Source organism: Rhinolophus hipposideros (assembly GCF_964194185.1).
Source record: "Rhinolophus hipposideros genome assembly, chromosome: 11".
NCBI lineage: Eukaryota > Metazoa > Chordata > Mammalia > Chiroptera > Rhinolophidae > Rhinolophus > Rhinolophus hipposideros.
Window position 1 is genome coordinate 33,221,101 of NC_138057.1, and position 23,077 is coordinate 33,244,177.

Sequence of the window (23,077 nt, forward strand, 5' to 3'; positions counted from 1 at the left end):
AGGTTGTTTTTGTTTATTTTTGTTCTTTCCTGGAAAGGTAAGGGAAAGGAGGCCGGAGAGATGAGGAGATGTGGGAACTCCTATCAAGGGAAGGAGGATTAGCACACTTCAGCATCTTTCACAGATCAAGTCTGGGAGCTCGTGTATTAACTCTAGACCAAGCTTTCTCAACTTTGGCTCTATTGCCATTTTGGGTCAGGTAGTTCTTCGCTGTGGGGCTGTCCTGTGAATGTGTAGCAGCATCCCAGGACTCTACTGAATAGATGCCAGTAGCCCTCTCATCCTCCTTCACAATGGTGACAACCAAAGCATCTCTAGAAGCTGCCAAATGTCTTGAGTAGACAATGGCAAAATCTCCTGGGTTGAGAACCTTCAGTCTAGAGAATCTACTAGATAACACCCACTCAAAGAGTCTTAACAGCCTCCATTTATTGAGCATTTACAGATATTGTCTCCCCCCTGCCATGTTCATATTACAAGGTAGGTCTTATTACCTACATTTTGCAGCTGAAGAAACTGAGGCTCAGACAGTTAAAGTAACTTGCCCCAAATCCGACAGCTGGTAGATCTGGGCTTCTGACTGAGGCTGGTCTAACTCCAAAGCTCACACAGTTCCTGCTACAACACTCTCTTTGGAAAATTAAGGATTTTTTTTCTTTAAGGAAATTCTTCTCAAGTCAACTCAAGTCCTAAAATATTTATTGAGAAGCCATTAGAAAATACAAGAGAAATCTAAGATTTTGTTTCTCTCAAGGAGTTTTCACTATCAGGGTCATTGGGAAGGTCAGACTCTCACACAATACAATATGAGGCAGTCCAAGTTTGGGGAAAAATGAACATTTCTAGAGGTAGAACTTCATGAACTTAATGCCCTTTGTGTACGTCTGCGTCACATGTCCTTTCACTGCCAATTCTGATGATAAAAAAAGGAAGCCTCGAAGGTCATGGGTCTATCAGCCACACATCCCATGGACTATTAATTCTCTTGCCTTGGGGTAGGCTGTGGGTTGCTTCTAGCCAAACACTCCGCCATCTTCTTTCTGGCTCTCTGCATGAAGTCCACGTTTCCCCTTTCCCTCCGTATGGCGGTGTACTCATAAGCCTTGAGCTTGCTGTAGTAATCGGAGAATTTGTTGTAGAGGATGGAAATTGGCATCCCATTGAGAATGATCCCGAAAGCAATGCAGAGGAAGGCGAAGAGCCTGCCCAGGTGGGTCTCCGGGTACATGTCTCCATAGCCCACAGTGGAGATGCTCACCTGTACAGGAAGGAAAGTAGGAAGGAGTTGTTAGCACCGTAAGGGAGGAGAACAAAGGGAGAGAACAGGCTGTCTCCTGAAAAGTGGCCTCTGCCTCCCTGAAAGTGCATGTGGGGCATGTAACAGCATCCATGGAGTCAGCTTTAGGGGGTACCAGAAAGTTCGGTACCTGTGTCATGGAAAGAACATAAGCTTTGGAGCTGAAAGACCTGTGATTAAATCCTGACTATCAGTTATAAATTTTCTTTTGTATCATACAGGGGAGACATACCTACTATAAAGGGTTGTTGTAAAGAGCATATAAGATAATGTGTGAAGTCCATGGTATAGAATGGGCTCAATAAATGTTGGTCTTTGCCTCCTCTCAGCTTGGGCCAGCTTTAGGGCTGGGTCCCTAGGTTTGCCTACTTGATCTCCATGCTGAAAAGAGCTGGGGCTTAGAACCAGTCAGACCTTGAATCCAGAGTCAAGTCCTGACTCTGACCCTTCCCAGCAGAGTGACCTGGGGCAAAACATTCAGAGTAGCTAAGTCTTAATTCATCAAAAACAGGAGGATATGACCTATTAGGATTCTTGTGAAGAGTAAGTAAGAAATGTATATAAAGTACTTAATATGGTATCAGGCACACAAAAGTCATTAAACAACCTCCTCCACTGTTCTCTCATCTTTAAAATGGAGACAATTATAATACTTCTCCGAGTTATTATGTAGTTCAAATGAGATATTTTATATAAAGGGGCTTTAATTGGAGATATCTGGAGAAACACACGTTCATTATTTTGCTAAGAGACAGTTTTGTAAGATATCCTAACAAAAGATGTGTTTACCCTACCTGAAATCCTTCCCATCGCTCTTGTCAGACTGCTTTAGAGTCCACTGATTAGAAATTTATTTAGGTTGATAAGTTTCTGTTTTAACATGCAGATTCCCATGGGACTAGTTATCAGTGAGGCTAGAGAAAAACCCAGGAAAAAAATCTCTCGGGGCCTGTTTCATATGCCTCATGTACCGAGACTCCCTCTGGTCCCCCAGACCATTGGCTAAATTACCAGAAGCCTTTTAGGCAGGGCTGTTGCTTAGTTGAAAAACTGTGCATTGCACAACTCCCAGCACCACCTGTGTGCTTCATCGATTTGTGTTGTTGTTGCCACAATTTTCCGGCAGATGGAAGTAAAATGTACGAAGTCATCCAAAACGGCCTTTAGTTTAGAAATGTAAACATTTTTGTTGCAATGATGTAAGGATTAGTTTGAGTTTAGAATAAGTGTGATAGGTTAGTGAGAATGAAATGGAGAAGTGGGCCAGCTGGGCAAATCTGGTGGCGTGATAAGATGCGCAGTTCCATCCAGCCCACAACCTGAGAAAGCTTGCACCTCTCCTCTGGGTTGGGGCACGCACCACCTCTCGCTGCTCCATCATTGGTGAGAGACCCACGGAGGGAAGGACTGCCCCTTCCCATGGTAGAAGCATACAAGCAAGCATCTAAGGGAGGCAGAATGGTGTAGACCAGGTGAAGGAGACAGGTATGGCACTAGGCCGCATGAGTTTGAATCCACTTCCCAGCTGTGTGCCTTGGACAAGTCACCTAAATTTTCTCTGCCTCTGTTTCTGCTTGTGAAATGCAGGGAGAATAACAGTACCTACCTCATAGGGTTGTTCTGGGAATTGAAGGAGAGCATGGCAGAGGGTGTGTGAGTGAGGAGGTTAGTTCTCATGCTTATTAGACCAGCGCTGTGGAGACAGGCTCCTTCCGGACTCCTGCTGAATGCCCTGTGAGGGGCATTGGGTGGGACATACTCTGGCTCCAGGAGAGACCTTTTTCCTACCTCCTGGGCCAAAGGGTGATGAGAGGCAGTGATAAAGTGAGATTGTGGGTTAATCTCAAAGTATGCTCACGTTTTTGTGTGTGTGTGTTTCTTCTCACTGGCCACACCAAAAGTAAAAGAACTTGAGTCAGATCTCTCTGTCCAGGTGTGGGAACTGAACAATAGCTTTCAGAGGTCACAGCATCACTCACACCTCTGTATGAATGTTTAGTCAGCCTACATTCCCTGGAGGACGCCTACACGGAATCTGGATCTAGGGGTGAGTGACAGAAAGGATAGTTTTAGAACAGCAAGCATCTGTGAAGGGCCAAAGCAGAGGCTTTGAGGTAAACCAGCCCCTCAAGGGTGCAGATTGATGTGGGGAGGTCTAGGATACAGAGGGAGGAAAATAATTGAGACCAAGTGCCATTTTAAAACTTCAAATCGATACCCATTCTGGCTTTGCTTCACTCCCAAACCCAACATCATTTTTTTAAAAAATATTTTTGGCTGAACTTTGAGTGAAAAGTCAAAAACAAAGAGAATTGGCTTAAGGAAGATTAAGTACTTGATCTGCATAATATGGTGTAAATATTGTTGTATATCTTGGATCTCCATTTTTAGAGAAAAGATGTCTCCTGCTAGGAGGCTCTGTATGACTGGTGCTGAAGAATTTGTTCAAAATGCATAGCTAATTTATGCATTGTCAGTTTTATGGATAATTGGACTCAACCAGTAATCTGCTTGCTCCTTGGCTCCAACAGGAACTCAGGATTCCTTGGCTTTAGGGAGCTTTTGTTCCACATTCCACAGTCCAAACTGTTTCTCTCTGGGTGAGAGAAATTAAAAATTGAAGGCCCAGACTGACCCATGTGAACTCAGAGTGAGTTCTCACTTTGGCAGGAGTTGGGGCTTGGAAATGTGACCAAAATTTCCACAGTCCATCTTAATATCCTGAAAAAACTGGCTGGCTTAGTCATTCTGTAAACTGCAAGATTACCATTCCGTTGAAAACTTACAGATTGTTCCCTAGCCTTTGGCTCCCAAAACCCAGAACATGACTTTCCCCCAGCAGCTCAATAACTAATCAGCAAATTCTGGCCTGTTAAACATGACGAGGAGGACAAGCATCCAGTTTTTCTCCAAAACTTTAGAATGACTACAGTTGAATTTCTCGTTCAACAAAAAATGTTTGTTTCCTTCATAATGTACGAGGCATGGATGAAACCTTGGCTGCCAGTAATCTATACATCTAGGAATTACGATCCCAGGGAATAAAACCAATGTTTCAAAATAGTTCTAAAGAATTTAAAGTGGTAAAGACTAACGTTTTCTAGCAAAAATTATTACATACCTCAATTACGTAACTCAGTCCTTCAAAGGATTTAGCTTCAAAGGCAATTGTTAGCCTATCCGTGCTGCTATTGCGACAAATATTTTAGGAATTCCTCTTTTGGATTATAATCTGCACGGAGGATTCAGTGGCATGACCTTGAAACGAGTGGTCTTGCTGGGCCACAATTAGGGCCCGATTACGTGGTGCCTCGCCTCACCTAGGGATTAACCACCTCAAGGGTTAACTTTAGTTGCCAATCTTAAACTCAAGGGTCTTGACTATTTAAAAATATTGACTCCAACCTCAACAAGGTAAAAATTGAGCTCCATTACCAGGCAAATGGATTATGTCACAGGCTCTAAAGATAATTCCTCAGTGGAATTCAGAGAATGTTTTGATCAGGGGAAGCACTGTTAGAATCAGGTCATGGGTGACTACCTTTAAGAGAACAACCAGCCTCATCAGGATGTTACAGTTCGGACATGTATGTAAGTTGTACAATAAGAAGTATGCAAAAGCTAAGGCAAGTTTAGGATCTATTAATCCACCCATAGGAAGGTATACAATCGTCACCATGCCCTCTGCATCTTCCGCTTACCTGGTCCTTCTCCCTGCCCTCTACAATTCTGTCATGTCCCACTCAAGTCATATTGGTCCAACAGGAGGAGCATAGTTTAAAGACATGAAAGGGGACCACTTCCAAATCAGGAGTCCACAAGCTCAAAAGTCATGGAGGTGCCTGATATCCTTGCCGCATTTATAGCTCCTGTGCTGTTTCTGAAGGAGCTAGGAGAACCTGAACGCCTTCTGTGGCAGACATTTACCTGTTGTCTCTCAGTCTCAAATCCGACCTTCTTCTGTACTCTATTCTGTAACTCTGCAGCCAGGAGTCTGCAAAGGTCATTTCCCAGATTCCCTTGCCTACTGTCTTCCAGTTATGTTCTGCCAATGAGAGACACTGTTGGGAGACTGGAAGGTGCAATGAGGTGATAAGGGGCTCTGTTCCTGCTTCTGTCTCTGTTATCATCCTCCAATAGCAGCTCTCTGTGGCTCAGGCATCTTTCAGCATAGCTGGCACCGACCTCATGCTGTCATCTTCAAGATTCCTGCAACAGCTACAATGAGGTTCCTCCTCTGTACTGCTTGGTTCTGGTGGCTCTACCTTCTACTGGTTCCTCCAATTCTAGGGTCGATCGCTGTTAGGGTCGATCGCTGTTACCTACAGTTACCAATCTTTGGGTTATCTTGGTTTCTCCTTTTTGCTTCTAGCCTTCTAACCCCATGTATCTATTTCCCTCTATCAAGTTCCCTCTTTAAAACACCCACACAGTTTCCTGTTTTCCTGATTCTAACTTGACTGATTCATCTTCCCAATCAGCACCTCAAAGCAAGCAATCAATAAAAATAAAATAAAGCTCAGTGATCTTGTAAGTACCACCAGTTTGCAAGGAAATGATATCATACTTTAGGACAAAGATAGGAGCAATGTCTCTGGGGCACAATTATCTGATGCCTCAGCTAGAGGTCAATTTTCTTTTTTGAAGAGTTTTTGTTATTTTTTGAAGGAATGAGTTCATGACATAGTTTCCTATTTGGTTTCTACAGCTTTAAGTTGCTCTGGTAAGCTCAGAAGGCAATGGTTTGTTGAACAGTCCAATGGCCCTTTTCTCCTTAAAAACACAGCCACGCTGGAGGCCAGTGATTATAGCTTCATCATAGAGCTAATTGTTCTCGTTGAGCTGTGCCATGCAGTTCCCACACCCAGGCAACCCTGAGAGCCCCCATTATGGCTGGAGCTGCTCCAAGCGTGGGCCTATTTATCTGGACACTCAGAAGCCCTCCCACGATAGAATAGCTAACCCTTTTGTACGTCTCACAGTCTCTCTCTTTCCCCAGTAGGGAAGGAATCACTTCTGTTTTATTTTCCCCAAAATGAATCTGGAAACAAAGGTTATTGCTTCCATCTGATAAGGACTATTAACTAGTCAGATATAGTAGCTTCTATTTATTTCAGGTGTACTACAGGCTAGCAGTTTACATATGTTTGCTATTCCATTAGTGCTCACAAAGGACCTCCATTTGATGGATGAGCAGGACCGGTCTATCTTATATCCTAATGCATGAACATTTGCAGACATTAGTGTCCATGAGGGATTTGTTTCGTAGCTGTAGGAGAACTCACAATGATGAAAACTACTGTATTCCTCTTAAAACCCTGAGTTGCACAGAGGATGGTTGCAGGATCCTCAGCATAGAGAGAGGGAAGATTTTTAAAAGCAAGTCAGATTTGAGGTAGTCTGACAGCACTAACACACACAGAAGAATGGAGTAGAGAATCTTTTTCTGATGTGGATGACTACCATAAGGGATTCAGCACTGGGATGGAGGAAGAAAATATCAGTCCTATTACTCTTTACCCCATCTTTAAAAATTCAGTGTGAGTATGTTTTCCGATGCGTATGATATATTTCAGCAGGAATATCTTACCGCAGTAGAATGATTATATTATGGGACCTAATTCTTTATGTCCTCTTATATCCCAGCTCTGTGCCATATAACTTTGCACTGCTTTCCGATAGTGTGTGGGCTAACCTGTGTGCCCTTTGACTCTGAGATTGGCCTTGTGACTTGGGCGATGGGTTGAGGAAATGGCATTAACAGAAACTTATACAGTGCTTGCATGATTGGGCTCTCTGTTTCTCTCTCTCTCTCTCTCTCTCTCTCTCTCTCTCTCTCTCTCTCTCTCTCGTTCTTTGTTATGGCCATAGATACGTGTCTGCTGGAGGATGAAAGACAAGTAGCCTGGTTTCTCCTTCATCCTAGCTGTCAACAAGCTGACCATCAGATATATGAGTGACTTACATCAGGCCAAATGAGAAGAACCTTCTAGTTGAAACAAGTCTAAATTGCTGGCTTGCAAACTCATGAGCTAAAGAAATGCTTGGCATTTTAAGCCATTGAGTTTTGGGGTGGTTTGTGATCTATCATTATTGTGGCAATATATAACTTAGAATTTATGAATAACTAATTACACATTTATCATGGGTGTGTGCTCAAAAACTTTTTCATTATGAGATAGATAATCAATAAAATGCTTGGAGATCTTTGGGTCAGAGTTACTTCCAGTATTCAACTTCTCAGATTCTCCTGTCTGTTTAGTCATGTCTATTTAGATGAGTTTCTTCTCATTGTTCAAATTTTACCTAAATGTGATCTTCTCCAAGAGGACTTCTCTGACCATCCCATCAAAGGTAGATTCTGCCATCCAAGTCACTCTCTATTTGATTGTCCTATACAAGACACACTGATACCTGAAATTATTATCTTTCTCCTTTAGAACATAAACTCCATGAGGGAAAGAACTTCAACTTTTTTTGTTTTTTTAATCATTCACTATTCCTAGTGTTTAGAATAATACTTGGCAAATTGGAAATGTTCAACAAATTCTAGCTCAGTGAATGAGTACTATGGATTTTTGTGGGTAACATGAGGAATTGGCCCTAATATTTTGTATCCTTTTACTCTGCATCTACATAAGGAAAGAGACAAGATATATATATATTTTTTTACTTTTTTGTCACTGCCTGTTTTTTTTTTATTAGTTTCCGGTGCACAAAACAATGTAATAGTTAGACATTTATCATTTATATCCCTCACACTGTGTCAACTCCCCACCCCCCATCCACTATCCCTCTGACATCGCACAGAGCCGTTACATTTCCACTGTCTATATTCCTGATGCTGTACTCCACTTGAGACAAGACATTTTGTCTCCATCATTTGGACAGTGTTCTTTTCTCTTTGCTCTACTGAGACTACAAACCCTGAGTACACAATATGCAACATCAGCAGCATTGGATTAATGAAAATCCGTCCTGAGGAATACGGTAGTCCTAGAGTGTTCAAGGGGAATTGCTCTTATTGTTTTCATAGATTAGTTTAGAAACCAATACAAGTTATCAGTCTTTTATCTAACTCACAATTCTTTTTACTAGTATAAATAATTCTCAGATAATAAAATGGACAAAGGCCATTGGTAAAAGTTAAGGTTGGAAAATGGTAAAGTTGAAATGTGCAAGTGTTGGCTTGTGAAAATAGTATCTGATAAAGGTAATGGCCACAAAAGATAGCTCACATTGGTTAAAAAAAAAAAAGTCTATCTATTTACATATGTATAGATATAAATATAGATATAGATAAAACCTGAATGTCAATTATCATTTTTATTGTACAATTTATGGAAAACACTGGTCTTGAGTAAAATAATTTGTTACTATAAAAGGGGGATAATTTGAAAATGCTAAACATTATTGTATATTAAACAGACCAAGAAATTAAATGGGATTAATGGACATGTACTTCAGGAAATTATTTCAAAAGAAAAAATCCAATATCAGCAACAAAATTTTTATAAAAATCAAACTAAAAAGTTTTTGCACAGCAAAGGAAACAATCAGGAAAACAAAAGACAGCCTACTGAATGGGAGAAGGGATTTGCCAATGATACATATGATAAGGGGTTAAAATCCAAAATTTATAAAGAACTCATACTACTCAACACCAAAAAAACAAACAATCCAATTGAAAAATGGGCAGAGGACCTGAATAGACATTTCTCCAAAGAGGACATACAGATGGCCAATAGACATAGGAAAAGTTGCTCAACGTCACGAATCATCAGAGAAATGCAAAAACCACAATGAGATGTCACCGCTTACTTGTCAGCATGGCTATCATCAATAAATCAGCAAACAACAAATGTTGGTGAAGATGCAGAGAGAAGGGAACTCTCATATACTGTTGGTAGGATTATAAACCGGTATAGCCACCATGAAAAATGGTTTGGAGGTTCCTCAAAAAATTAAAAATAGAATTACCTTATGACCCAGCAATTCCACTTCTGGGTATTTATCCGAAGAAATCCAACACACTAATTTGAAAAGATCTCTATGTTCATGGCAGCATTATTTACAATAGGCAAGACGTGGAAGCATCCCAAGTGCCCATGAATAAGTGATTGGATAAAGAAGACATCACACACACACACATACATGCATAAGCACACACACACAGTAGAATATTATTCAGCTATAAAACTAGAATGAAATCTTACCCTTTGTGACAACATGGATGGTCCTAGAGGATATTATGCTAAGTGAAATAAGTCAGACTGCTCTCACTTATATGTGGAATCTAAAAACAAAGTAAATGAACAAACAAAACAGAAACAGACTCATAGATACAGAGAACAAACTGATGGTTGACAGAGGGGAGGGGGTTGGGGAGCTGGGTGAAAAAGGTGAAGGAATTAAGAAATACCAATTGGCACTTACAAAACAGTCACGAGGGATGTAAACTACAGTACAGAGAACATAGTCAATAACGTTGTAACAACTATATCTAGAGCCAGGTGGGTACTAGGGGATCACTGCATAAAATATATAAAAGTCTAACCACTATGCTGTACATCTGAAACTAATATAAAGTAAAGAATATCAACTGTAACTGAAAAAAATGAGTAACTTAAAAAATTTTAGGAAAATCTTAATATGCAAACTAACAAAAACTTTTGTGGGTTTAAAATATAGAGTATTTTTACTAAGCCCAGCTTATATATGTAGCCTTCTGAGATATTTGGATGAATGGAAACTTGACTATCTAAAACTTGGAATTATATCATCAGCATGTAGATTTGCTCTTTTTCCTTCCCGCTTTACTCGCCTCCAAAGTAAATGTCAGTTGCTGGGGACAAATCATCCTCTATCAGCTTAATCTGTACACTGGGTTTATCTACTATGGGGATGACCTTTCATTATTTGGAACATGATCAGAGGCGCAGCATTTGGGTAGCTCATTTGGAAGAGCCTAACCTCATCCCGTCACTATGAAGAAAGCTCACAAATCGTGTTGTACATATGAGCACTCACTTTCCAGGGAAGGAAGACTCAGTGAACTGTAGAGGTCTCCATCCTCCTATTTTAGAGATGAGAAAACCGAGGACAGGGAGTGACGGAGTAAGTAATAACAGCTCGTTATTCAGGGTCACAGTTCATTACTGGCAGATCTGGGAATAGAATCTAAATCCAAATCCTCCATCCCACTGCAATCCACTGTTACCGTGTTTCCCCGAAAGTAAGACCTAGCTGGACAATCAGCTCTAATGCATCTTACGGAGCAAAAATTAATGTAAGACCTGGTCTTATTCTACTATAAGACCCAGTCTATCATATAATATAATATAATATAATATAATATAATATAATATAATATAATATAATATAATATAATATAATACAATATGATATATAATATAGTAAATACCGGGTCTTGTATTACTTTTTGCTCCAAAAGACGCATGAGAGCTGATTGTCCAGCTAGATCTTATTTTTGGGGAAACATGATCGAGCCTTGGGTTGGTTTGTCTTAGTGCACACCAGACTGTGGGGTCTGACACACCCAGTGTTAATGTTGAAGATACAGACTTTCTAACATGGGAGAAACTGGTTATATTTGCTTACTGTCTTTAAAGGCATTACAAATAATCTACCTTAAAAAACAAAATAAGGAAACCATATGCCCAGTTCTTCCCTATATACATGAGTCAACTTATTCACTGACCTGAGGAGACCCAATCAGCATTTTCAGGGACATGGGTATTCAGGGATTTAGTCTAGCATCCCCAAAATGAGGTATGTGAGTAAATGGAATAAGTTATTATAAAAGGCAAATACCAAAGAAAGCAACGACAAAATAACCAATATATTAGCTGTGAGGCCTGCAGACGAACTAAAGCATGAAAGAGGCAGTGCTGGGGTGTGGAAAGGCCATGGACTTTGCAGCTGAACAGACTTAGGGTTTAGTCCTCGCTCTGTCACCTCTAGCTGTGTGTCTACACACAAACTCTCTGCATCTCAGTTCCTCTAGCTGTAAAATGGGGCAATAATATCCAGTCCTGAAAGAATTTTAGTGGCATTGGAGCAAGTTTCAGTTTTAGATGCTTCTTTACGCACTCAGATTTAACTAGAACCAGTAGGATTTCCGTTAGGCTTGCCGGTGTTTAGCCAAATCTCACTTCCTCTACTGAATAAAGTCTACAGTTTCCTTAAAAAATTAAAGCCACTTCCAATTTGTCGTGTTTTAAATAGAAATAGTGGTCATAACCACCTCAGGGTTAAGATAAACTTATAAACTACTCTGGACAATAGGTGTTCACTGAATGACAAATAACACGAATGATGATGAGGAAGCTTCCCACATGCATCAACAATGACTCCCCCTTAAAATCTGTCTGTCAAGGGGTTTAAAACCAAATCTAGGTTTGGAGAGTCCTAGGAGCAAGTCAAATTCAGTTGCTTACTGGACTGCAGTGTCTATGTCTTTCCAACCCTCTCCCACCCACCCGTTTTTGTTAAGGCAGCGATGCCATGGTCCTTGCACAAGGCAAGGTGGCTCATAAGCAAGGAAAGGGAGGGCCGGCTCCTGCCTGGCTGGGGAGGAGGGTGACCAAGCCCAGGACCACCGTACTCACCGCGGCCCACCACCAGGAGTGGGGGATGCTGGTGAAGTTGGTGCCAGGAACGTCGTGCTCCACTGAGTAGACGGCGGCGGAGAAGGAAAAGATGCCCATGGTGATGAAGAGCAGCAGGCAGCCCACCTGCTGGTAGCACAGGCGCACCGTGAAGCCGAAGGCTCGCAGGCCGGTGGAGTGGCGCGCCAGCTTGAGGATGCGGAAGATGCGCATGAGGCGCATGACGCGCAGTACCTGGCCCACCTTGCCCACCGTCTCCAGGTCGCGCTCCCGGGCCGAGCCTTGGCCGCGCGGCTGGTCCTCGCCTGTGAAGCATTCGATCAGCAGCTGCAGGTAGAATGGCAGGATGGCCACCAGGTCCACCAGGTTGAGGGCGCTGCGCGTGAAGCACCGCAGGTCCGGCGTGGAGGCGAGGCGCAGGAGGAACTCCAGCGTGAAGAAGGCCATGCACAGCATCTCCACGTGCTCCAGGAGGGGCCGCGGGCTGCCCCGCTCCGCGTGCGGCTGCATCTCCTCCACCGTGGTGAGAGTCAGCGCCACGATGGAAATGAGCACGAAGAGGCTCGAGGCCACCCCGATGGCCTTGGCGGCCACGGACGAGAAAGGCTTCTCCATGAGGTTCCAGAGGCGGCGCCGCTGCGCCCCACAGAGGCGCATGTCGCGGAAGCGCTCCTCGGCCTCCTCCGCCTGCGCCTGGGCGCGCAGCTCGCTCTGGATCTTGAGCTGCTCCCTGAGCTCGTCCCTCCGCTCCTCAAAGCAGATGCGGCAGCAGCGCGGGGTGTACTTGAGCCGCACGCCCCAGTAGCCCAGCTCCTCCAGGAAGCTGCGCGGGCACAGCTCGTCACACACCAGTAGGACCCCAGACACGTAGAAGTTGTAGATGAGCTGGAAGACGGCCGGGTCGCGGTCGAAGAAGTATTCGTCCGTCTGCGCCTCGTACTCGTCGCACAGGCCCAGCTGGTGGCTGCGGCGAGTGGAGGTGGCCAGGCGGCCCAGGCGCGTCTTGGGGTAGCAGGCCAGCTCGGGGGAGTGCAGGCGGTAGCTCTGGCCGCCCACGTTCACGTTCAGCGTGGACAGTACAGCGGGAGAGTCGGCGTGGTCTTCCCGCTGGGCGGCCTCTGGCTGCTGGTCCTCTTCAGCCAGCTCGTCCTTCCAGTCGTCCCCCTCCTCTTCTCCATCCTCATCCTCCTCGATGTAGTAGTTATAGTTGCCCTCCGTCCACGGTAGGGTGCTGCCCTGGGAGCCGGAACAGCCCCCCAAGGAGCAGACACTCCTGCGGTGGTGGTGGTTTGCTGCGTGGGGTGCATTGTCACACTCAGTAGTGTTCCAGGGTTTGTAGCTCCAAGACGGCCTCCTCTCGCTCTGTTTCAGCATGGCGGCGAGAAGCAGACCCTTTCCTTCTCCTTCCTGGCTGTCGTTGGGTCCCCAGTCTGCTCACTGCTAGCAGGAGGAAGGATCACGTGCCCTGCACTGTCTTAGAATGCCCTGGACCACAGAGCTGGGGGCCCAGCCATCGCTCTCAGAGGGACCCCCTCCTCAGGCCCTGGGCAGCCCAGCCTGCCTGCGGGGTCTGAACGCATATGCAGACAGCTCTGGACTGCTCTAATCTTGCTGATAGGGAAGAAGCAAGTGTTAGGAGGGATTTAGAACCTCTTATCCTGTTTCCTCCCCCTCTCCCTCCACTCTGTGACGTAGAGGATGATTATGTGGTCTTAAATCTCCACATAATCAGGAGGTGGCAGAGATTATTGCTAATAAAAATGTGGGCCATCCATTAGGCCTGTGCTCCTTGTACCTGTGCTGGGATGAAATCAACTGAAATGGCTGTAGACTGTGGCTCAATTTCAGTTTTGATCTCTCTCTGTCTCTGTTTCTTTTTTGTCATCCCTTCTCTTAAAAGATAGGGCATGTTTCAAGGTAGAATCCCGGGACTGGTATGTGAATATTCTCAGGGCCTTGCAGAACTGCTCAGCTGCTGTATTAGGCCATATGTGAGGGTGGCCAGACTTCCTTCCAAGGAAAGGGTCTTTGTCACTCTTCAAGATACCACTTTTTTAACGTCTCTTTTCATGTGTAAGTCACTGTGCTAGATGCTGGAGATGGAAACTCAATGGAGGCACAGTCGCAGCCCTCAAGTTGCTCATGGTATTGTAGGTGATATAAATATGTAAACACAACAGAAAAGTGAGTAAAAACTACAGGGAAAGCAGAGAAGAAGAAGGGATTTGCGTGGAGCAGGGAATTTGTTTTTAAATTCGTTTTATTTTGATTAGCTTATACATGTTTAAGAGAAAACATTCAAAAGGTACAAAGATGTATAACAACTTTTTTCTCTCTCTCAACCCAGATTTCCAGCTATCAAGTGTGCCTTTGAGGGGGTTGTTTAGTACTTTTAGTTTCTTATCACCATTAGTACTTTTTGGTTATCCTTACAGAAATATTGTAAGCATATATAAGCAAAAACGTATCTCCATCTATCATCTGAATAACTCTCTATTATTAACACAAATTATTGTATGCTATACATTTTGCTTTTTTCAACTAACTATATTTTAGAGACGTTTTCATAGCTGAACGTAAAGATCTGCTCATTTTGAAAATAGCCTCTTCATAAACTGGTATTTATAGACATTTAGGTTGCTTTCTATCTTTGCTTTTATTTATTTTTTTCTTATTTAGAGATGACAACATTTATTTTTTTATTTCTTATGAATTTCAGGTGTACAAAACAACATAATGATTAGACACCGTATCTGTCTTTGCTCTTATAAAGAATGGTGCAATGAATAACTGTATACATACATTACTTTACATATGTTAGGATCTATGCACGATAAATTGTTAGAGGTGGGCTAGGTCAAAGACCTCACATTCGTAATTTTGATTTATAATGCCAAAGTCCCCCTTGTAAAAGTTTACCAACTTACAAACTCACCGTCAATGTATGAGAATGTGCTCTCCCTATTTTATAGGTGAAAAATATGTGGGTTAATTTTAATTAATACTTCTCTTATGATGAATGCAATTGAACATATTTTCATGTAGATTAAGAGCTGTCATGTTTTTTTTTCTATTTTCTGTTGAGTTGCTGGTATTTTCTTATTGATTTGTAGGAGAGTTTTATATACCATGAAAATAGACCTTTTGCGGTTGGTATGAACTATGAATATTTTTTTCTGAGTTTATCCTTTGGTGAGATCTTTCCCATGGAAAACATTTATGACTTCTGGATGTTATGTCTTCACCTATCTGTAATTCTTAAAAATTTTTTTCTTATAGTTTCATTTTTCACATTTAAGGATTTGATCCACCAGGAATTAATTTTGATGTAAAGAGTGAAGTTGGGATCCAGCTTTATTTTCCAGTTTCTTATCCAGATGTCCCAACAAACTTATCGAATGATCTCTTCTCTTCACTGATTTGTAATGCTATCTTTCTCATGTAGTTCAGGTTTAACTATATTTCAAAGGTGTTGGGAGAGGTAAGAGTAATAACAAGGTCTGTATTTATTAGTGTAACATTTTGCTGATATTGTTTAGCTTCCAATAGAGCTCAGACCTACAAGCTTACAATAAAGTCTCTCACTAGCTCTAACCTGCAAGTTCCTCAATGTATTTCTAGTGTTTTCCTATTGGCATACAATATTGATGTTGTTTCTCTAGCTACATACTTAACCGTTTTCCAATTCTGTCCCTTCTTTATATTGTGCCAAATAGTGTCACAATAGTTTTTACATATTGCATAAATTCACTTTTTTTCTTCAGAATCAATTATACTTTTTATAATTATTAAGAGGAAAAGTATCATTATTTTCATATTTTTAAACTTTCTTTCCATTGCCATCATGTCATACTGCTTACCTAAACTTTCAACACTCTTATGGCTTTTGTACTTAAAAACAATAGAGTGAATAAGCTGGTAAGGCATCTCAAAGCTAAGCACAAGCACCACACCTATGCAACGGAGTGAGGAATATTGCCTAGATGACCACATTTGGGTGACTCCTACACCCCGAATGTGTCTGTTGGTGTGGGTGTGTTGCTTAGGTTTTGCTCTGAGGTGTATGCGTGCGAGTGCAATGGTAGATGAGTACCCATAGGTAGAAACACTCTCTAACAGAGAACCATCCAGTCGCGGGATGGGTTTGCTCAGAAAGTGGTCTGCTCCTTTTTCCTGAATGTATTTAGGAATCTAGGGCACGGGGCAGAGGGAGACCTGCAGGGGTGAAAAGTAGGACTGGATGGTCTCCACGCCTTGAATTACTAAGATTCTACGTGTTTGCGTGATGTTCCATTTGTCTTGAATTCCCTTCTGCCCTTCCTCTCCCTAGGCCCTTGTTCTTCAAAAGTCAGCTCAGACAGCATCTTTCTCTCTCAGTGACCCTTCTCTGACATCTTTCTCTTTCCCCAAGGTGGGTTAGCCACCCCTTTTCCATGTTCTCATTTAAAAAACACATGCCATGAACAATGTAAGGCACTTATTTTAATGAAGAGTGATGTAAAAATTTTCCTATTATAAAAGTTATATAAGTGCATTATAGAAAAATTAAAAAATAGCAGAATGCTAATAATTGATACAATAATAGTAGTAGCTTGCCCTGATGCTGTACTATGAAAATGCTTACAACAATCTATCATATAGGTGCTATAATTATTTCTATTGTACAGGTGAGGAAACTCAGCCACACAAGTTAAGTGACTTGCCCGAGATTGCACAGATGGTAGAGCTGGGTTTTGCTAATTATCATGCTAATAAAAGCATATACATAAAAATCACCTATAATCTCACCTTCCAAAGGCAACTAACATTTTAACCTGTCTACTTCCATGTAATTTCACACACACACACACACACACACACATTTAACATGGTTGTGATCATATTGGATATAAAATTATGTATCCTGCCTTTTTTCAAACAAAATTTTAACATAGGCATTTTTGGTATTTTATAAAATACTTTGTAAGCATTATTTTAAATGGCTACAAAATATTCCATATTGTGGATGTACCATCGATAAGTTGACCAAATCCCTTTCATTGAAATAGATATCTTTCAATATTCCACTATTATAAATAATGATGTGATAAAAGTCAATGTTTGACAGGTTTTTTCTGTTTCTGTTTCTCTTTTTGTATTTCGGGCTATTCCTTGAGACAGCTTTACCAGAGATTTTAGGCCATTCTCTTAATTCCGAGCCTTCCCATGTGCTGTTCCTGTTATCCCTTCTGTTTAAAACACTTTGTCTCCACAACGCACTGTCTCCTCTTCCTCTAGCTAACTCCTATTTATCATTATCATTTAATAGATGGAAGACTATTTCCTTCCCTAATCACCTAAGGCTGAATTCAACTCCCCTCCGTGTGCTTCCGTGACATCTTTACGTCACTGGTGACAGTACTTTTCACAAAAGCTTATCTGCTATAAATAGGAGTAGACTCTCAGTTCCAGAAGGGTTGGACAGTGTCTTCTTTGTTCACCAGTTTCCCCCAGAATCTATGCCTGGCACATAGCAAGTGCTCAAAAAATACTAACTGAAAGATCAAAATATTTCATACATATTGCTAACTTGCTTTCTCATTTTCCTTACCAGTAAAGTATGGCAGTGTCTCTTTCACAGTAGCTTAGCTAGAATATCATTACTATTTTTGTTACTTGCTAATACTGTGTTTCCCCGAAAATAAGACCGAGCTGGACAATCAGCTCTAATGCGTCTTTTGGAGCAAAAATTGATATAAGACCCGGTCTTATTTTACTATAAGACCGGGTATAATATAATATAATATAATATAATATAATATAATATAATATAATACCGGGTCTTATATTTATTTTTGCTCTAAAAGATGCATTAGAGCTGATTGTCCAGCTAGATCTTATTTTTGGGGAAACACAGTATATAGATGACAATGCATGACATTTTTGTTTTAACCAACTTTATATTAATTATTCATGTATATGCTCCCCACTGGCCTCTAAAGTCTCCAAGGGCAAAGACAAACTTGCCTCTGTGTCTCAAGCCCCAAGCAGAGTATCGATATGTAACAGATTAAAATATGGATATTGTGAAGGGACATGCAAGACCTCTCTGTATTGTTCTTACAACTACTTGTGAATCCATAATTATCTCAAAAGAAAATGCCAAAAAATTGTTTGCTCTGTACAGACATAGCCCCATCCCTACTACGAAGGGAGAAAAAAATGAGTGAGCTGTGAGGAACACTGGCTAGAACACTGGCTGGGAGTCCCACCGGCTTTTCCTTGGTGACAGAGATTGATAGGCAGCATGGAAAAACAGAAAGGACGTTGGAATTCAAACAGACTTATTTTTGCAGGCTGGTGCCAAAGCATTGGAGAAATTACTTAATCTCTACCTCAGTTTTCTTATCTGTATAATGGGTTGTTGGATGATTTCTAGTTAATATAAAAAAGAGCATGCCCCTCTACTTTACCTTCAGTTGGCCTGCCTGTGCCCAAACCCTCACATATAATACTCACCAAAAGATGGTCATCTCTCCCTCATCCAGCTGGCTTCTCCCCCAATTCCTGAGTTTTATACCTATAATACATGAATATATTTATTTTTAGCACCTGTAAAGTTTCTCAGCATAGAAATAATGAGCACATTCACAGTCCACCATTCAAATTAATTCCTTTGTGTTAAGGCAGTGCTGACTAATAAAACTTCCTGTGCTGACAGAAATATCCTTATGGCTTGAACAGAATGTTAAATCTTATGTAATTAATTATATTTAAATTGAAATAGTCACGTGTCGCTAGTGGCTACCATGTTGCACAAGGCAGTGTGAAGGTATTACCTGTGTCTAGATCAGTTTCTTATCAATGTCCAGTGCCATGAGTTTTTAAAGGAGCAATGAGTTTTTAAAGACATTAACCCCTTAGTCGTATGAATTTGCCCCTTTAAACGGGCCTACAGCCACTGAGACCAGAGGGAATGAGACAGGGGAGAAGCAATCTTGATAGGACAGTGAATAGAGTGGTGGGACTGGGTTGAGAAGTCTGAGTAGGTGGAGGCTGAGCTTGGGGTGGGAGAGTTCAGGACAGATAGAGATTCAGGATGGCTTGGGGTGAGAGTAGTCACAGGGAGAAACTAAGGCAAATGGTAAGAAGAGCACTATAAACCCTGGAAGCCAGGGTTGGGGGTGCGATGAGAAGTTTAGTGTTTACTCGGGAAATTCACTTGCACTCCTCATAAGACCTTTGATGTCCCTGTCAGTAAAGGAGTAAGATTATAATTGTGACGTGGGAAGTTGAGATGAGGAACTGGATGATGAATACCCACACCAAAACAAATAAATTACAAAACACAGCAATCTCTCCAACTTCCAATAAAGGAAACAAAACATTTTTTTAAAGCCCCCACTAAGCCTGGTGAATTTTTCCCAATAATTGAATTACATAGGTATTTGTTCACCTCCTTCTTTTTAAATTGGCCTGTCTCATCATAGGTGAAGTGTGTAATAAATGGGAACAACGACTGACTGCAAAGTGTCTTTGCAGAAATCACTGCTGACCAAATCAAAGTTGTCTGTGAGTTTGGAAAAAGGAAGAGAGTGATGGGGAGAAGAGAAGCTGTAACTGCACATTCTTTTCATCGATGTAACCTGGCTTAAATCGAGGGTGCACCCATTTTCCCAAACCCACCCATTCTCTTTAGCTCTCTCTTTTAAAGTTGAAGAAGCTGCGACTCAGAGATGCAGGTTTCTTGACTGATGTCGTTTGGTGAGTGGCTGGCAGAGCTGCATCCACAATCTGAGATTTATCTAGCAGCCCCTCAGGGCACTTCGTTTGTCCTGCAGTGGCAGAATAGGCAGCCCGTAACGATGTGTGCCTTACTTAGAAAACCATCACCTTGGTTTCTCGTCTTCATTTATCGTTTCTCCTAAACATGCATAGACAGACTTTCAACGTGGTTCTTTTTGTTCTTTTTGCCTCAGCTGACGCAACAGATCTTGACATCTGTTACACCATTTTGGAAGTGGATGCAATCAAATTCAACATGAAGTGTGAACATACGTACTGTGTATCAGGCACCGTGCTTCCTTCAAGCTGGAAGTGACCCAGTGGTTAACGAGTCCTACTGCTCACTTTAGAGATCAGGAAACTGAGGTGTCAGATAAATCAGGCCACTTGCTCAGGATCCCCATAGAGAGGTGAATTAATACACGTCTGACTCTAGAATCCCATTCTAACACCTGTCCAGTGCCCTTTTCTAATAACTTGACATTGTTTCAGCATCGCTGCATATAGTTTTTACTTTGTGTTCATGTGGAACAAAGGAGGTGTAGACCTGGAAGGAGTGTTTTGAGTAATCTAAACATCATATCCTGGCATTTAATAAAGAACTGGGCTCAGTTGTCCAAACTAATTGACTTCAGTGATCTAATTCCTTGGAAACTTTCTCGGTCCTCCATTTTGTATTGAGTAGGTAGTCACAGTTGTATTTCACATACCTGCCAAAAACAATCAGTTCTCTTCTGCCCAAACCAGAATGCTGCTTAATTTCCATGATGGAATAAACTCAGTTGATCTTTAAAAAGCGTAGCCTCATATAATTCGACACAGCTTTGCATCTCACTTCCTTTGGTTTTCTAGTGTTTTCCCTGGTCTCTGTCTCTCTGTGTTTGTTTCTGCTTCCTGTACTCTGAGCAAAGAGACTCCCTCTGACCGGGTCTCCAGAAGAGCAGAAATGAGGCTACTGAGAACTGCATTTGAGAGAGAGGGAAAGCATTTACAGAAAATGCTTGCACCCCAATTTTTTTTTCACCTTAAAATTTGCATTCAAGAACTCTTTCTAAGAGAGGGAAATATGCCAGAGAGTATGGAACATCTGCTAGGACACTGGTATTCCTGCAATGACTAGGAGCTCCCTGGAATAGGAGAGACGGGAGCCAGATGATACTCCTGAAGAGATTTGCCTATTTAAAAAGTGGCATCTGTGAAAACCTAGTAAGAATATAAGGAATGTACTTGAACAGATGGTATGTGAAGAACATTGGAATAGAACCATTCTCTGAAAATCTAAGGATAATAAATGTGGCAAAGGGAAAGGATTACAAGTGATTAATGATGAATCAATTACATTATTCAAATTGCATATGTAGTTTTACTCCAAAAACTCTTTCTTGTTTTTTTCTGGTTTTTCTTTTGTTTGTTTGTTTTGTCTTAGTATTGATCAAAAGTTATCTATCAGTCATGGCAAAATTGTATAATATAGGTAAATGCCTCCCGTGCAGCTTTCTAAAATATCGTATCTCTGCATTGCAAAGGTTACTCATAAAATCAGAACAGAAGAGTTAGACCTCAGGGGATGAATGTGTGTGTGGGAGGTTGTACTCACTGAAAAGCATAAATAATAGATTTATAAAATATATTTGTGGTTATATTGTTCTTATGTTGATAAGATTAAACTTTAAAGCAATGCAGCTGATTTTATAGAACTTCATGAGAAAAGTCAGTATTCTGGACTGAAGATCAATTGGAATGGATTAGTAAATTAGTAAATTAGTAAATTAGTAAAAGAATGATGAAATATATATAAATTATTATAGTGGAAATAGCATCTATTTGTATGTAACCCTGTGCTTGGCAATGCTTAAGGGCTTGTGGTTCAGTAGCTTATTCTTTCAAGGAAGATAATGATTTTCCTTACCACCATAATTTCATTCTTGATTTGTTTTAAAATTAATTTGGCAAAAGTAAATTTTAGCTCCTACTATGTAAGAACATCACAAAATATGACAAAGGTTAATTTACTGAGGTTTTATTGCATGCATATTTTAGGATTACATTCAGCTACAGGTAACTGAAAGAACATTAAGGAAGGGCTTTTATATGTAGACGTTTTCTTCCTGTGCCAAGATGCCCGAAGATTGGCAGTCCATGGCTGCTGCTGGCTTAAGGTTTCATCAAGGATGCAGCCTCCTCCAGATGATTTGTAAGCTAGAAAGGTGCATGATTGGGTCGTAAATCTTTATTCGTTTCTTCATGTTTGTTTCTGGATGACTAGGTCCTGCTGTGATCTCTACATCCAATGTCCATGTTCCAACTCAATAGTCATGCCCCTGGTACCTGGAGTTGTTCAGAGCAATCTGTCTTTTAAATTTTATTGCTTTAAAAAAGATATCATATCAATATTAAAAAATTGACAATAGAGAAATGTACAAAGAAAATAAAATCCACCTTATTTATATTTTACACTCCCAAATAACTACTTAACATCGTGGGGACTATTCATCCAGAAATAATTGTATCTCTATCTATCTATCTATCTATCTATCTATCTATCTATCTATCTATCTATCTATCTATATCTCTATATATATACACACATCCTATATGTATGCACATACCTATGTATATCCACATATATACAATTATACATATGATTTTACATATTGTATAATTTCACACACCTGTATTTTTATGTATAATTTTACATATACAGGATGATAAATGTAACATTCTATAACCTTCTTTATTCACTTAATGATAAATAATAGTTATTTTTCCATATGTAGATCTATTTCCAGATTTACGTCAATTTTTTAATGGCTGCCTGGTATTCCCTTGTTTGTAGGTACCCTACTCGTTCTCTAACAAAATATGCAAAGAGTTTGAGCACCATCACAGTGCCAAGTTTTCCTCAAGTCTGATGCCATGTGTGTGTATAAGTGCACTATGAAATCTAAGTACTGGATTAGACAATGCTGAGCATAGTTGAAATCCCACAGACTAATCCGAGAGGCAGAATGGTATGTTGAAGAAGTCAAGAGAGCTGAATTCTCATCCCAGCTTGACAACTTACTAGCAATCTGAACTTTAACAAGTCACATCTTCTGTCTGGGCCTGTTTCCACATGTGTCAAATAATGCATGAATATAGGTGATATCCAAGGTCTCTTCTATTGACCCTCATGTGTTATGATTTTATAAAGCCTTGTCTTTCATTATTGTTAAAGCAGCTCCATGAGAATACGGACTAGGTCTGGATTATTACTTGTATGTAGCTGAGTCTGGCACTTAGTAAGTGCCCAATAAAAATTTGCTGAATGACAGAATGAAAATGCCAGTTTACTTACATTCTGAATTGTTCTCCTGTACCAACCCCATTCCCCCTCCTTGCTTTT

At 41.0% G+C, this 23,077-nt stretch overlaps 1 protein-coding gene across 1 annotated transcript; it reads right to left on the reverse strand.

Annotated features, from left to right (window-relative positions):
* Positions 1-976: 976 nt before the first annotated feature.
* Positions 977-13,302, reverse strand: KCNV2 (potassium voltage-gated channel modifier subfamily V member 2; the record flags this gene model as incomplete). The annotated part of the gene is made up of 2 exons (XM_081066899.1): positions 977-1,258; positions 11,929-13,302. 2 exons carry the CDS (start codon positions 13,300-13,302, stop codon positions 977-979), a joined length of 1,656 nt encoding a protein of 551 aa, XP_080923025.1.
* Between the last annotated feature and the right edge of the window lie 9,775 nt (positions 13,303-23,077).